The sequence below is a fragment of the Furipterus horrens genome, unplaced genomic scaffold (genome assembly GCF_987537825.1).
Source record: "Furipterus horrens unplaced genomic scaffold, mFurHor1.1.pri manual_scaffold_6, whole genome shotgun sequence".
Classification (NCBI taxonomy): Eukaryota; Metazoa; Chordata; class Mammalia; order Chiroptera; family Furipteridae; genus Furipterus; species Furipterus horrens.
In genome coordinates, this window is record NW_028327176.1 from 107,330,889 (window position 1) to 107,348,361 (window position 17,473).

Consider the following 17,473-nt stretch of genomic DNA (forward strand, 5'->3'; position numbering starts at 1 on the left):
AAAACAGTGAAGTTTTGCCCTTAGCTTCTTCTATAAGCAGTTTGTATCAACAGATGCTTTTCCAAATATCTCAAAACCGAAATCATCAGAGTTTTGTAAGAGATAGGAAAAGTCAATTTCAGAAGATGACTAGGTGTGTAACCTGCTGTGCACAATCAGGGCAGGTGTCCCATTACCGCCCCAGTGCACAGAGCTGTGTTCTTTGTGAAGGGAGAAGCATAGGGTGTATGTATTATAATAGGCAGATCCCTCAAGAGCTGCAATTTTGTTTATTCCTGGCACTGCTCCCACCTCCAGAGACTAACACAAATGCAAAGAGTTGCTCAGTACACTGAATTACAAGATCCTGTTCTATCAGCCATTGCAACCTGGATGAGTTAGCCTCTTCCATGAGAACAGTTTGGCGTTGTCAATAACCAATGTTTCCTTTATGATTCTTTTCTTATTATATATCTTTAAAGTTAACTTAGTTGTAATCAGTACTTCTCTTATTTTATTGAATTCCTTTCATTGCAATGTTTTAATGAATATTTAATAGAAAGTCCACAATGCTCACATTCATATTTCCAGTGATATTCAAATTTATTCAAAGATAAGATCACTCAATATTGCTGGAGAAGTCTATATAAATAATAGAACTGACGTTTTAGACCCACATATAATACTGTCTCCATATTATTTGCATAGGTCACAGAAATGTTTTCTGTAACATAGTCCTCCTGTTTCTCTTCTCAACTTGATATATTAACTTTTGCTATTTCTGGCAATTCTTTCTAGTACAAAAGACAAAATTTCAGTCACTTCAACTTTAAAATAACCATAAAAAAGTCAACAACAACAAAAAATAGGTGATTTAATCAAAATATCCTGAATCAATGGAAAACAGTTTATTTCATGAATTAAAAACTGGCTTCACAATGCATTCTTAGGATCACATGACATTTCTCAGGCAATTCGGAAATGATCTGAAAGTCATGAATGTGGATTATGGTACGTGTATCAATCTATTCTCATTACTGTAATTTAGACAGCAAGATGAAAGTTGTGCCTTCTGTTTCTCAACAGTTGAGTAACACCATGCTGGTTTTTTACTATAACTGATGAAAGAAAAAGTATGGTAAACTGGAAGCATGTAACAAACACGGGAGGTCGTAATATGTTTCCAGGATATGGCATCTTGCCATTGACCACAGCCTCTTGGAACAAGATAAAGTCATTGAAATAGTTAACAGATGTTAGTCATACTTGAAATGTAAAAGTTCTATTGCTCAAAATTATGTAGGGTCGGCTGGAGATTTGGCGCTTGGTCCATAATTTAACTGACTTGGCAAATGGGAAGTTGAGATCCAGAGGAATAATGCGTGATATGGAGGCCACACACTTTGCACACTATGCAGGAGCTCATAAACTACCGACAATATGTATGCTGTGCTAAGCCAGCTCGATTCGGTATTTAACACAAGTATTTCATACTGAGGGAAATCTGAAGTCAATTTTCACGCCTCCTAAATTAAAAAGTTATTTCTATAAGAGCAAAAGAGCAGACCTTTCTCCATGTTCAAAAGCACTTCTACAAATTCTATTATTTAGCTTCAGCTTGCAATTTACCTGATGACTGTTCTTACTTTCTGTTGACTTCAAAATGTATCCAGTTGTACTTTTTTAAAAAGTATCTTTTTTTTACCACTCTGTTACTTCACATTTCAGGACAAGTTGACAGTAATGATTTTATGATGAATATCTGTAGCTAAAAAGGATCTTCTCAGCCTTAAGTCGCACATTTATTCATGTCAAGCATTGAAGGAGGCTTGTGCTACTTTCGAGTTTGTGGTTTTATTCACAGCTTTGCAAATAAAGTTACCAGCTTCCATCACTTTGTCGAGATTCACACCCTGGTAAGAGAAAGAATGGATACCAGTGGGGAAGAGGAATTAGGAGAAAGAGGACAAAACAAGTTCCTTTAAATTTTATTAGTAGTTACTTAACCATTTAAAATTACTAAAAAATATTACTCATTATTGATTTGGTGGCAATCTTTGTTTTAATGAACCATGTAGTTAACATTTTAGATTTTTCTTCTTTATTAAAACCTATCTTGAATTTGATCCTTGTATAAAACAACAGGCTAGCTATGTCTGAATAAATCAATGTAATTTGGGTTGGTACCTGAATTACATGAATAATAATAATAAAATTAGAAACAATCTATAAATATTGGTGAAGGGCAATTAAAATATTAGTGATTTTCAGGAGTTTATAGATAGGGACTTGGAAAAAATACCTCTTTACTGTATAAAAAAGAAACAATAAAGCTATAAGAGACACAAGAAAGTTAGATGTATAATTTTTAAACCATATTTAGAAAAAACATTACACGTATCCTATCAAAGGCGGTAGTTATAGGTCAAGTAAAATGAAGTATTTATTAAATATCTGGAATTTGCCTGAGAGGTTGTACTGTCTGAAAGCTTAAATAGGATCAACAAAGGCTTGGGTAGATCCACATGTGATAGATAAGCAGTTGAGTAAGAAGGGCCAAGTTCAAGGCATGCTCCTCATTGCTAGGACTTGGTGTAACAAAGGGTCACCACCAAGGTCTCTACCCAGCACCCTGACTGTTGCTGAGGGAGGCAGAGCAGTAGGTAGATTAACCAAAAATTTGTGCTCAGGTAGAATTTCGTAAACTCCTATGTCCTCCCTCAACATGGATTAGAAACAATGTGGATGTAAAACTGAACAGATTCAGACTTGTCATTAAGAAGTACTTTTTAATATTTGTGTGAGTGTAATTTTCTTAAAATAGACAAGTATAAATAATCAGGGGCTTTTTATAACAATGATTATAAAGACATCATCATTCTAATACACCCAATTAAATGCAGTCCCCACAAAAATATATATCCAAATTTTCCTTTCTTTAGAAACTTTTACAACACTGTTTTCCTTGTAGTTTATCATTTAAGAATGATCAGGAAATATATTTTAAATGACTCAAATGAATTTTAATATTTCTTTTTATTATAAAGTTGTTCTTAGGATACTAACGCTTTATGTGGACTATCCAGTAGGGACATTTTAGTTTCACATCCTTAATCCAGTGATGTTTAAATTTTGTAAATAATTAGTTACATGTTTCCTTTCTGAATTATATCCAGCAAGAGACCATAGAAAGAATTTAGTCACCAATATTCTTCACTTTCCAAGAATTGAATTTACAATTGTGCAATGGAATTTGTAGCTATCACTCCCAAAAAGAGTTCTGCTTTGGCCTTTCTGTACATTTTATTTAATTAACTGTATATCATTATAAAAGAACATTGCATCCTTGTTCCATTTTTCAGGTTTAAAATATGTCTACTTGAGGTCTCAAGAGCCTCACGTAGAATACAGTTTCTGTCTTCACAGTGCTATGGTGAAGCAGGCAATATGGACCCTGTACTATGATAATGAAAGTCACCGATAGAGATATGCTCATATGATTACAACAGCAAAGCAGCAGGGCAGTCAAGTCACTGAGTGAAAGAGAATGGAGAGGCACATGGCAAGGAAGGGTCGCAGGGAGGGTAAATCCTTACCCGGGTCTTACACGGAGCACATTAGTCACCTAGAGGATGGATGGTTGGGGTACTATACGCAGAGAAAGAGCACTACAAGACATCTGAAAAATACTGTGGTATGTATGGAGAATGATTGGCAGAGGTGACCGGAAATGTATAACTAGTTCATGTTAAGTCAGCGATTTATGTGTCATAAGAATTTTTAAAACATGCAATACCTGACTATTTATCAAGGGCACTGACCTCTTTTCCCTTAAAGTGTCAAAAAAATGACAATGGCCAACACAACAATAGCCATCTGGTGTGAATGAATCAAAAGTATACCTATTTTTTTTTGTCAGATTGGCAAAAATTATATTTTTTGATTTGCCACAGAATTTTAGTTATAAGTTTATGTGTGCCATGAGATGAAAAAGGTTGAAAATCGCTGTATTAAGTGACAGAACACAGTCTTTTTTTTATAGGAAATGAGAATCCACTTACAAGCACACAGGCAGAAGCAAAGAGTATTCATATTTATATTTTAGATGAAATCCTCTAATGGTATCATGGAGCATATAAATTTAAAAGCAAGTCTGGCCCCGGCCGGATAGCTCAGTCGGTTGATATGCCACGGTTGAGGGTTCGATATCCGGTCAGGTCATATACAAGAAGACACCAATGAATGCATGGATGGGTGGAACAACAAATCAGCCCCTCTCCCTCCCTCTCTCTCTCTCTCAAATCTATTTTTAAAAAATTAAAGGTAGGTCTGAAGCCAGGAGAACATGGAAGATGAATACCTAGGAAAAAGACAGGAACTTGTGCTGATGTAGTTTATGGCAAGAACAGTAAGAAAGGGACAAAAGAAATATGAGTCAAATTAGTGAATCTTGGTCATTGATTGGGCATGGATGCCATAGTGACACTGGGTTCTACAGAGAATTTTAGCTAGTTAGCACAGGAAACTAGTTGAATTGTAGCTGCTACTAAACGTAACAACTCTCCTTGCTTTATAAAATTCTTAGGAATGAAGACATGGTTTATTTGCATTTGGACACCCAAGTTATAGAACATGACCTAAAACACATTAAGCATCTACTGTGGTCAATAGGGTCACTAAATATCCAAGAAGAGATCTATTTCTCTTCAGTTTCTGTCATGGCTAGACATTTCTAATTAAAATAATTAAGCTACTTTGTAAGTGAAATAATAATTATTCATAATCAGAGAAGAAAGCCAATTGCTTTTGGTGCTTACAAGCGACAGCTTTTGGTGTTTAGTGCCACATGATATCAATGAATGTTGTTGGGCATCTCTATGTAACAGGGAGCAAGAATAAGCTGTAATAGTTGCTCTCTGGCTGCGGGGGGGCAGGGAGGGGTAGACAAAGAAATTGGATCATTCCACAACCTCACTGTAGATTCAGAGTTAGAGGCACAGAGGGTAGCATGGAAGCACTAAGGAGAGAAACCGAACAGTATGGACCTCAGGAATAGACAGGGAGATGCTAGAAAAAGTTTTTGAGGATGGCTATGTCTCTCAAGTAAAAGTAAGTACGGGGATTAGGCTACAAGTGGTTGTGAAACCATGAGTTGAGCAGAGAGAATGGTGCACCAACTGGGACTGCAGGAAGTTTAGTAGTAGTAGTAGTAGTGAAGAAGCATCAATATAAGTAAAGTGAGGAAAGAGCAGAGGGGGAGAGAGAGAGAACGGAGAGAGGAGAGAGGAGAGACGAGAGACAGACAAGAGACTGGATGAGAGGAGAGAGGCGAAAGGAAAGAATAAATTTCATTTGTAATCCAGATGATACTTTACATCTCAAAACATTATGAACTTTTAATCATCTGTGACCTGTTTCTTGTGCTTTTATATATTTTTCCTTAAAAAAAAAACCAAAAAATCTGCCTTACAGACACATAAGTCATGTTAACAAGCCTGTGGCAACATAAGGTGCTGATTTCGGTGGCTGTTATTAGAGAGCAGGTGACGTTTCAGGTACCACTTGTAAAGAGCCTATGTTTGCCATCCAGCGTCTGACATCTAAGTATTACCAAGCTCTGCTCTTCTACTGACCATTTTAAATGGGCTCTGGGCTCTTGTCCAGAAGCCTTAGTTGTCACTGTGAGAAAATCAAGTTCTCTGTTTCCTCCAGGGAAAACATCTATAAAAACCCCCAAACTGTGACAAAGACAGGAGCTCTAATTCACAAAGTGCATAAAATCAAATCAGATAAGACATTGAAAAAACTATTTGGAGGTCATGAAGCACTATAAAAATGTGGAATGGTAGCATTATTGGCAACTGAACTATAGCAATGTTACTTTAGAAAGCTCCCCGAAGAACTTTTATTGTATGTTCCCACCGTGCATTTTAGCAAATTGCAAAAGTAGTAAAACTTTGACCTGCAAGTTGCTTCCCAAAACTGAGATGCATTCCAATCTGGATCTGCAAAGAATATATGAATATTAAAATATGTAAAACTAACTTACTGTATTGAGCCCCAGGCCATTAAGCATATATATCAAGTCCTCAGTGGCTACATTTCCAGAGGCACCTTTTGCATAAGGACAGCCACCTAATCCTGATACTGCGGAGTCCACCACGTTAATCCCCATCTGAAAAACAAAGCAGAACACCCGGGCCTTGTATATTTATGGCATCTGAATTGCTCCATTTCTATTTAACCTGTTTCAAAGAGCAAATACGCAAAGTTTGAACCCATTATCCAAACACTCACTTACCCACTGGCCGCTAACACAGTTAGACCTTGGGGTGCTGATTTCTTTTCTGACTCACCTCATTTTTTTAGGCTAACAACCTCTGCTAAGGAACTCGGGAACCAGAAAAATTGTAGATCAACATTAGGATGATATTTTCATTGAAAAGAGCATAAATACATGTATATTTTCGTAGGAGGTGAAGCTTGAAGATTAATTGACACCTAGGTTGTATATATTCATCAATCCCAAACTTTATCCTAAAAACATTACATAAGCAACATGAAATATTTCTAACATACCAAGTCAAAATCAAGGTGCCTTAGAAGACTGGTGGTGATAGTGGTAGCAGCACCATGTCTGAAATAGGATTTTTGTGGGCTCAATTCACCTAGTTTTTACTGAGACATTATTTTACACACCAAACCCTGCTGCTTTGGGAAAAGTGAAGACATATTTAAGAGGCAAGAATCCACTACCAATAATAGCGCCAGCTCACATCTATTAGGTCCTCACTAAGGACTGGTTATTATTCTTAACACCTTATGTGTATTAACTCACAATCTGCACAAAAATCCATGAGGTAGATGCTCTTCTATAACCCCAAATCACAGATGAAAAAATTCAGTTACAGTGAGATCACATATTTTGCCTACAGGTCACTTTCTGCTGTGATCTGTGGCCTCTGAGAACATTCGAGTTGGTACATGGTATGTGTTTGGAGACAGCAGAGTTGGTGGGGGTCTGTGTATTCTGGAAGATAAGAGTATAACAGGGTCTGAAAAGGGCCCTGGAGATCAGATTTGAATAACAGAAGAGGAGAGGCAGATGTATCATTCCTTTGTGAGAGATGATAACTGGGTAATGGAAAGCGACCAGGAGGCCATATCTGATTCACTCCCGGGCATTAAAGAAAAGGTAACATGACCTCACATAGAATGAGAAGCACCTGAAAGCAGAGCTCTCGGCCAGTCCGCCTGATCAGCAGTTCTCAATCACGGAACCAGAATCCCCACCCCCAGAATGTTAGGCCCCCAGAGTTTCTGGTTCAGAAGGTCCTGGCTGAAATCCGAGAATTGGAATTTTTAACAAGATCCCAGATGCTGCTCCTGCTGCTGCTCTGGGGATCACTCTTTCTTTTTTTTCTTTCCTTTATTAATAAACTTTTTTTTATTTTAGAATTGTTTCAGACTTTCAGAACATTTAAGATAGTGCAGAGCATGCCCACATATTCTGCACTAAGTTTCCCTGTTGTTAACATCTTCATTATTGTGGCATAGTTGTCACAACTAATGACCAAATAACAGTATGTTATTATTAATTAAACGCCACGTATTATTCAGACTTTCTTAGTTTTTAACTTTATACCCTTTTTCCATCACAGGAACTCATTCAGGATCCCATGTCACATTTAGTACTTGTGGCTCCTTAGGCCCCTCTGAGCTGTGATCGTTTCTCAGACTTGCTTCCAAATGTTGGATTTGACAATTTTGATTACTTCTCCTGTATTTTGTACGGTACCCTTCAGTATGGGTTTGTGTGATTTTTTTTTTTTTTTCTCTCTCTCATGGTTAGACTGCAGTCCTGGAGTTTTGTGAGAAAGATGACCGAGGTGATTCTTATTTCCTCATATACTGTGATATTATGTTTTATAAAAATATATATTTGGTCATTCAGGTGACCAAAGGATATTTCTCATATTTGGTCTTCCATGGTTCCTGGCCCAGAGCACCTAAAATCCTTGGAATTTCTGAAGTAATGAGAGTTATAAAGGAGGCTCTGTTATGTTAATGACGGGACATTTGGATCTCACCTGAGGATGGGGGCTGGTTGTTGTCAATGGAGCCACCCTGTGATTAAAGGTTGGAACTTTCAGTCAAAAACTTCTAGGTGGGAGACATGATGGAAGTTGAGTTAATTGTCTAAGCTCAACGATTTAATCAATCATTGTTACATCATGAAGCCTCCATAAAAACCCAGGACAGGGTTGGAGCATTTCCGGGTGGGTGACCTGTGCAGGTGCTGGGAGAGCAAGGCGCGTGCAGCGGATGTGGGTGCTCTGCGCCCTTTTCTGTGCCGGGTCCTGTGCACCCCTCCTGTCTGGCTGTCCCTGAGTCATGATCTGTCCTTTTGTAATTAACTGGTGACCTAGTCAGTAAACTATTTCTCTGCATTCTGTAAGTCATTCTAGCAAATTAATTGAGCCCAAGGAGCTTGTTGTGGGAACCTCTGATTTATACAGTCCATCAAAAGTACAGGAGCAACCTGGACTTGTGGCTGGCATCTGAAGGTCAAGGGGCGGGTTGTGGGAAGCTCTGCTCTGTATCTGGTCAGCAGAAGCACAGATGCAGCTTGGGCTTGCAACTGGCATCCTAAGGTGGGAAATGCAGGCTGGTAGGACTGAATGCTAGCCTGTGAAATCTGAGTCTGACTCTGGGTAGACAGCATCAGAATAGTTGAATGGTAGAACACCAAGTGGTGTCTATAGAATTGTTCATTTGGGAGGGGAAACCTCACCCCACACCCACTGGAAATGAGTTCAGAAACCCAAATAGATACATACTGTCAAAATAGTTTATGACTAAGAAAAAAAAAGTTTATGACTGATATTAGCCTTTATCACCTGGCTGAGGTGATGTTTGCCAGGTTTCTGTACTATACAGCCCCAGTACTCTTTGGGAAAAATCACTATGTGCAGCTCATGCTTAAGGAGTGGGAAACATCTATGTAAATTATTTGGAATTCTCCTATATGGAACTTTTGTCTATTCTCCCATATTATATTTTCAAACATTTACTTATATCAGTAATACATAGGTATTTATTTTTTGCTTTGGGTTATAATCCAATATTTCTTTATATATGGTGTTGCTCAAGCTGTTTGAGATTTGGTTATTGGGAGCTCTTTCTGTTGGCTCCTGTGTCCCTTTGATGAGGCAAAGGGACCAAGCTTTTTAAACCACTCTGCCAGATGCTTCCTTGTGAGACTTAAGAGGATGTATATTAAGGCTCAACGAGACAGAACCATAGTCCTGGATGTCTCTGGGCCCTAAAGAAAGTTTACAAATACAATCTATTTGCTTTTGCACCTTCATTTCTCTTGATTACACTCCTCTTGGGAAGGTCTTCATAGCTCTTCTTCCATTACCACAACTTCTGAAATATACTCTGATAAACTCAGTCATACTCAGGCGTTAGCAAGTGACCAGCTAATATATCGGTCCATTTAGAACAGTCTATCTAATTTGCTGTGAATCACAACAACAAGTATAAGAAATTAGGCTCTAGCAGTGAAAGTTGTGTATTGTCCAGTAGTTGGCAAAGGCAAATGTTAGGATGCTGGCTCATCTCTGGAAGTCTGCCATGACAATCAAATAGGCAGAGGAACTCTGCTCACAGGCTAAAATCGATCAGTTCAGTAGAATTTAATCTATCCCACAAGAAGACAGAAGTGTTAGTGGTCTTCAGTCCTGTCTACCCATTATAACCACCTTGGGATTTTTAAAAATTTAACACTGGAACCTCTCCCCAAACCAATGAAATCACAATTTCTTTCTGGGAATGAAGTCAGGCACCAGTATTTCTTTAAAGCTCCCTCTTGTGATTCTGTTGTGTAACTAGGTGTGGGAACACCTGAGGCAGAGGTTCTCATCCATTTTGTCCTTTATCAGTCCTGGGTCTGAGTCAGCTTTAATTTCAGAGAAGCTCTGTACCCTGGGGCAACAAAGAGTTAAGCATCACTCTGATTTTTCAAGGAAACCAATTTTTGAAAGAAGACTTCCCAAAATATGAGTTAGTGAAAGTCAGCAGTACCAGCATGATAGGGGAAAGGTGGCTTCATTCAGCCTACCATGAAGGCTGGAATCCACAGCTCTTGTTCCTTTTCCCGATACTGGGGATGAAGGCCCTGCACACACAGAGTTACAGAAGGCACACTTATTGCCTTGTCAAAAGAATACAATGTTAATTGCCCTTTGGGGAGAAAGCAAACAAACAAAAGTCACTCTTACTTTGTAACTAAAGGCTAATGTGTCCTACTGTGTGGCTAACATAAAAGGACTATTTTTATATTGGGCTGGCCCAAAAGTCCATTATGTTTTTTCCTTAAGATGGCTCTAGTAGTGCTTAGCTGTCTTTAACCTCACACAAAACAATTTTATTAGATCGTATTGTGACAGCTGTCATATCAGCGTGCACTAAAAAATAAAATAAAATAAATAAAAATCCCTTAAATTGGTGAATTTTTGTGCAGTCATTTTAGTATTAAAGATAGAAGAAAAATACTCAACTTTTTGGCATACTATGCTTTATTATTTCTAGAAAGGTAAAAACACAGCTGAAACACACACATACACACACACAAGGTGTGTGCAGTGTATGGAGAAGGTGTTGTGACTGATCGAATGTGTTGAAAGTGGTTTGCAAAGTTTCTTGGTACTATTGAGATTTGAGCGAAATAATTCTTTGCTGTGGGGCTGCCTTATGCATTGGAAGGTATTTATCCACTCTCCTGGCTTCTACCCACTAGAAGCCAATAGCAGGAGATAGCCGACATACTCAAAATATCCAAATCAGTGAAGTTATTGATGAAAATTTTAAAAAAGTCTTTTATTTTATGGAAAAAATGTAAAGGACTTTAACTGGAGTCACAGAGAGGAACAATAAATAACCAATGCCAACACAGAGCAGTCAGAAACAACAAGGGAAGGTAGGAAAACACATTCAATCTCACATTAAGTCAAAGACAGAGAGCAAGCTAAAACGCTATTTTACACTTTTAGGTTGAAAAAGATTATTAGCCATGAAAGTGTAGAGCAGCAACAGAATATTAAAAAAAGAAACTATCACTTTAACAACAGACAAATCTCACAAACACAAGGTTATATAAAAGATGTCAGGGGCAAAAGAGGACATACATGATGATTCCACTTGGCTAAGTTTTCATATAGATATCAGTGCTGCTGTAAGTTAGGATGATAGTTAACCTTTGAAATGTAAATAAAAATGGGCACAAGGAAAGCTTCCCAGGGTGCTGACAGCATTCTGTTTCTTGAACTAGGGTTGGTTACACCAATATCAGTGCGTGAAAATTCTCGTCAGTGTGAGCTTATGATTTAGCCAATTTTCTTCTGTGCATTAGACTTTGACAAATATCAATGACAAAAAAAGCAGTGCTGTTGAAACTTCAGGTAAACAAGAAAGCTTAAACTGGTAGGAAAATAAATTGCAATGTTTTTCCTAGTGAGTAATCAGTAATTAGTCTTAATTGCCCATATTCATCAACCAAGTAATTCTTATCCAAAAAGTCCTTCCAAGGAACAGTCCACAAATCCTAAATAAATACTGGGTGGGCAAAAGTAGGTTTACAGTTGTGAGTGCACAAAACACAGTTTATTCTTGTATTTTTAAAAATTTATTATTATTTTCCCACTGTAAACCTACCTATGCCCACCCTGTAATTAAGACTAATATATATATATATATATATATATATATATATATCACATGAAACATACTACTCACACACACACACACACACACACATCTATTCATCACGGTACATTTTATAAGAATTAAATTTTGGAAGTAATTCCAGTATCTATAATGGGGTATAACTTAAATTAATTATGGTGTAGCTATAAAATGGGATGATAAATGGTATTTAAATGTATAGTTAAGGGAAAGAAACAAATTAGAGAATGTTATAACAATATATTGAATCATGATCACATTTTCCAAAACAACAACAAAAAACAATAGGATTCGAGGGCATACCAAATACTAACAGTGGTGATCACTGGATGGTATGATTACAGGCAATTTCTTTTATTTTGTTTGTCTTTGTTTTCCAATGCCTCCAATATGAATGTTAATTACTATACATATAAGTAAAAAAAACAAGGTTTCTGCAAACTTTAACCTGCTACAGAATAATTGTAAATAAATGAGAACAGGCATAAATAAAACCAAGACTGAATTTCTTAACATCATTACTGTGCATTTAATTGATCATTCCAGGGTTTAAGACTGAAGGGCAATTCTGCATATGTGGTAAAGGCACAGATGAAAATGGTCTTTTCTCTCTTCTGGTATCAATTAGCTCTAAACACAGATTGTCTTTCAATAAGCTCTTCACAAATCAGTTAAATCAATTGTACAAGCGATATGGATTTAAAGTTTAATGAAACAAATTTGAAGAGTTTTTTAAAGTCTATATTACCTGTGAAAGAGAATATTAAGTAAGATAACAGTTCCTTTTAAGGTTCCTCAAAAAAAGTCTTAAAAAAAATTTTTAATGAATTATCCCTAAATTCTGTCCTCTATTAAATGTGCAATTCTACTACTTAGAAATAAAGATACTCTCGATGAATAATATGACCCACATAATAACTAAGAAAATTTGATTTTACTATGTATATTTTCTTTACATCTATTTTCCTATCTCATTAGAAATGACAAGTAATATGATGTAAACAAATTCTTAACAGGGTGAGAAGAAAAAACATTTCTCCTCTTCAATTCTGCATGGTAAACAGAGGGAGGGAACATATTTGTATTTTATTAGTGAAATCATGGTATTGAAGTAAATGCCATTACATATATTGTACTATATACTATACTTAAAAAAATAATTCGTGGGGCCACATAGTTGATGTCATCATACAAAAAATTATCTACATTAAAAATTATTCTTAGAAATACACTCCCTTTCTCAATTCTCCAAACATAAGTTACTACTTTCAGACTTTCAGGTTCCTGGCGGTGGGGGAAGGGGGGAGGGAGGGGCCTGTGTGTGTGTGTGTGTGTGTGTGTGTGTGATCATACAAGCATGAGCAGTGTTTTGTGCCATAAAATACAAAAACAAAGCCTTTGCTTTTTGTTTTGAAGGGAAGTACATCTTTAGAAGAGTAACCACAGGGTGGCAATGTAGCTCCAAAATCCACCGAGTTAAAAATCACGCATTTACAACTCCATTGTGTTCCCACGCAAGAAAATGGCAAACACATAAATCAATAGCTTTATGTAATTCAACTAAATATTTCCTTTAAAATAAGAAAACATTTACAAATGGTCTATATCCAGTATATATATTTTATTCTCCCTTTAACTTGAACATGTTTATTAGGCCTGTTCTATGTGCCAGGGACTTAGAATATATACAATGTCCTGTACCTCATGAAGCTAAGAATTAGGAATTAAAATTACTATATATTTTGTCTGTCAAAGCTACTAAGAAGTAGCTTATTATTATCATCAAATGAGAAACAAGTCTCTTTAGAGCTCAGGCAACTAATTCTCCCTAAAACAATATAAACCCAGAACTCCAAGGATTGAGGTGTCCTTGGCTCCTACTTTTCAAAGCTCATGATTAAAACTATTAACCCAATAACCCAGGATATGTTAACCCTGGTGAGTTAGTTCATTTAGAATGCTCTGTCTGCCTGAGCTCTCCAGATACGTACTTAGACTTAGCACTGAGGAAAATAGATAAAATATTAGTGGTCACTTTTCCTGGAACATGAAAAAATTGACTATAGATAGATCATGAACATATTACTCTATGGTGCAGCCTTAGGTGAGTTCTGAGGAGTATTAATTTTTTATGGTGCTTAGATGCCCAGACCAGGCCAATAGGCTAACTAAAAGAAAAGTGCCATCTTGACTATTTCTTGATGCTATCAGATCTTATTTCCCAAACAAAACTGAGAAATACAGTAAGAGAAGTAAAAATATCATTTTGCAAAATTTATAATCTTCAATATATTCGGGATCTCAAAATATTTAATAAAATAGAAAAATGTGGGTACTGATAATACTAAAGTCTCAAGTAACGTAAAATTTTGGTAATGCTATATTTTTGAAACTAAGCTACTTTCCTTATGCTTGAAGATCAAATTTTTATTTAAAAATATGTAATAATGTTAGATTTAATTTTAAATAAAAATTTTCTGATAGTGGAAATATTCATTTTTGTTTATTTGTTTTCAAAGATTTTATTTATTTTTAGAGGGAAAGGAAGGGAGAAAGAGAGAGAGAAAAACATCAGTGTAAGAAAGAAACATCAGTCAGTTGCCTCTCACACGTGCCCAGACTGGGGACCGAACCCACGACCCAGGCATGTGTCCTGACTGGGAATAGAACTGGTGAACTTAAGCTTCACAGGATGAGGCCCAACCAACTGAGTCACACTATTCAGGGAAAAATATTCATTTTGAATTTAAGTTACTTAGGGGAAAAAGGCAAATATTCATGGATGATAAAATATTAAAAGTGTGCTCATTTTCTAATTATTTTCTCCTGAACTTGTTCCTCATAACCAAAATGCCCTCCAACAGAGGGCTGCAATTATCCATATATGAAGTACTTTTCCAGTGGCCAGACCAGATGTCACTAATGGGTGACAGCACTCATTCCAATAACCTCTGACCTTGCTTTGAGATGCTTCTCAGTTGTTATATACTGAGTTATGGTACCAAATGAGAAAGAACCCTATTTGCTATTTATATGTGTTGTGAAAATAATATCATGCTATATAAGCCACAGATAATGAACAGTTAACATACATGAATGAAGCCCAGTGTTTTAATAAGATGAAGTATCAATACCTACCAAAATTGGTATTAAATAATGATAGGCATACAAATTGCTGTGGGGAGATAACTAAACTAATGATAAATGATTACTAATGCTTTCATATCACATCTCTCATCTTAGAAAGGTTTTCCCATATACTTCACTTCTCCTTGCCTTATCACATCTAGTGAGATATTCTTAGCTTCATTTAGCATATTTCAAATTGAGATAGTGATGGGAGTATGTACAGAGAAGGGGTGGTAAGAAAGTAGGGAAAAAGATACAAAGGAGATTCTCAATTTTAGTAACACTGAGAAGATAATAAATACTATTAGTGAACATTTATTAAATGCTTATTTTGTCACAGGTCTTATACCATATGTTTCCCTTATATAATGCCCCACCCCCACCCCCAATCACTGTGTAGTTTACATGCTGACTTTACTGATGAGGAAAACTGAGACTCAGAGAAGGCAAGTGGGATTTGCTGCTACAGACCATTCGTAGGACACAGAGGAAGAACACAAACCCAGGTTAACAACTGTGGGCTGCTGCCCAATGTTAATAGTTAACATTTAATAAGCACTGGCTACATGCCAGACACATTACTAAACATGGATTATTTCATTTGATCCATATGAAAACTCTAGGGAGCAGGGTGAGAATTAGGAAGAGAGCACTGACAAATCAAAAGACTTCATTGTCTTCTGAGCCTTAAACTTTCTGAGAAGTTTCTATGCAACTTAGCAATGTTATCAAGAGACTTAAGAAAGTAAATGACTATTGTCCCAGTGACAGTATTTCTAGAAAGCTAACTTGAGAAAATAGCCAGAAATGTTAATATAGGTTTATGTTCAATGATAGATGCTCTTTGTAGCATTATTTATAACAGTGGAAAAAGCCCATAAGTTAAATGTCCAACCAGAGGGAAATGGTTAACAAACTATAAGACAAGGCTATTATGAAGCAATTAAATATTTTCAAAGAATATTTAATGGTATGAAAAAATATTATAAGAAAATGGAAAATGAGAGAGCAGAATACTGTTTGGCAGGATTTGTCTCTAAGTTTTAAAAAATCTTTAATATACACACACACAGTCACATAATTAGGTCAGATGAACCTTATTTTAAAATGCACACTCCTCTTTTCCAATCATTCCCTTTTTCTACTCCCTAAATACCTCCAAAAGTAGACTCAGTCTGACTCTATTTTTTTCATTTCTTGGATTCAACTCAAATTCTGCAGATGATTCCTCTCAAAATCTTCTCCTTTTGACTGTTCTTGAGTGTATATTGCACCTACACTTTAGTAATCTTCCATCTTCTCTAATACATTGGCACAAAATATTTGGACCAGTTGTCCTGAAACTTTAATGGGCATAAGATTTTCCTTAGTATGTCTGAGGTGGGGCCTGAGCGTCCATGCTTCTAACAACTCCCACGTTATGCTGAAAATGCTGAGCTCCAGAACATACTTGAGTGGCAACAGGTTGTTCCAGGAAACACCTGAGATGTCCATATACTCTGCTCCAGCTGCCGCAGCGGCTCCCTCCTGCCTTGTGCAGCTTTTCTCAGAGTGCAACCAGCCAAGTATCAGAATAGCTTGAGGTCCTCATTTAAAATGCAGATTTCTGTGCATTTTCCCCAAATCTGAATTTTTCTCCTAAAGCCAAAGTATATGCCTTGTTCTAAACTCCAAGATGAATTTTATGCCTAATAAAGTTTGAAAATCTCTAACCTTTTGATGTAACTGCTCACTTGTGGCTCTGCACCAGAAATCTGTGGCCTCTTCTTCCAGGACTCAGCTAGCTGACCCGCCAAGCTGCCCGTGTGGGTAGGTGCTGCTATGTGACTGTAGGTTAGCAAATGGTGTGTGAGCAAAGTTATGCAGGTCATTTCTAAAACAGGTCTTTTCAAAAACTGTGTCTTCTCCCTTTTTAATAGCCAAGTGCAGATGACAGTGAGGCCTTAGAAAATGGTAAGCCACAAAATCAAAGGAACCTGGGTCCCTCAATGATGACCTGGAAGAAAGATGCTCACTGACAGGATGGTGTGCAGTGGACTAATGAGTGAAGAACAAACATCCACATATAGGGGACATTCATTTTGGGCTGTGCTGTTACACCAGCCGAGTCAATTAGAATGGATATACCCACTGATATGGTTGAACTAAAATCTGACCATTTGCTAGCTATTTCTGTTCTGTCACTTGCTTTGCTTTCCCTCTTTTTTTACTTTCTCATTTGTTAATACTTTTTTATGATTCAATTTTTATCTCTTCTATTGACTATTTCTACCTCTTAAAATTATTTAGCAATTTAGTACATTGTTTACAATATAAACCTTTAATTAATAATAGACTATTTTCAAATATCTAGGCTATGTGTAGGGAAGGAACTTACAATACCATATTCTCAACTCATTCCTTCCACCCTCTGTCCTGTTGTTTCCCTCCATTTAACTCTTACATATATATAAACCCACAATTCACGGTCACTCTTTTTGCCTTAGGCAATCAGTCAGTTATCTCTCACAACAATTAAAAATAATAAAAAATTAATTTAATCTTGATTTCATTTCTTACTTCTCTGAAGAAACTTGTCTAGCATAAAAATAGCAGATATTCAAGTCCTGGTGTTTGG

The 17,473-nt window shown here is 36.7% G+C and overlaps 1 protein-coding gene across 2 annotated transcripts in view; it reads right to left on the bottom strand.

The window, feature by feature from the left end:
- Window positions 1-561: 561 nt before the first annotated feature.
- The window catches only part of HMGCLL1 (3-hydroxy-3-methylglutaryl-CoA lyase like 1), a 178,014-nt gene continuing 161,102 nt past the window's right edge, over window positions 562-17,473 (bottom strand). For both annotated transcript variants that reach the window (XM_090280488.1, XM_090280487.1), the window contains 2 exons: window positions 6,029-6,154; window positions 562-1,892 (listed from right to left, as the gene is read on the bottom strand). In XM_090280488.1, coding sequence (XP_090136614.1) covers window positions 1,791-1,892; window positions 6,029-6,154 — 228 coding nt within the window. In that variant the 3' untranslated portion in view covers window positions 562-1,790. The remainder of the gene's footprint in view (window positions 1,893-6,028; window positions 6,155-17,473) is intronic.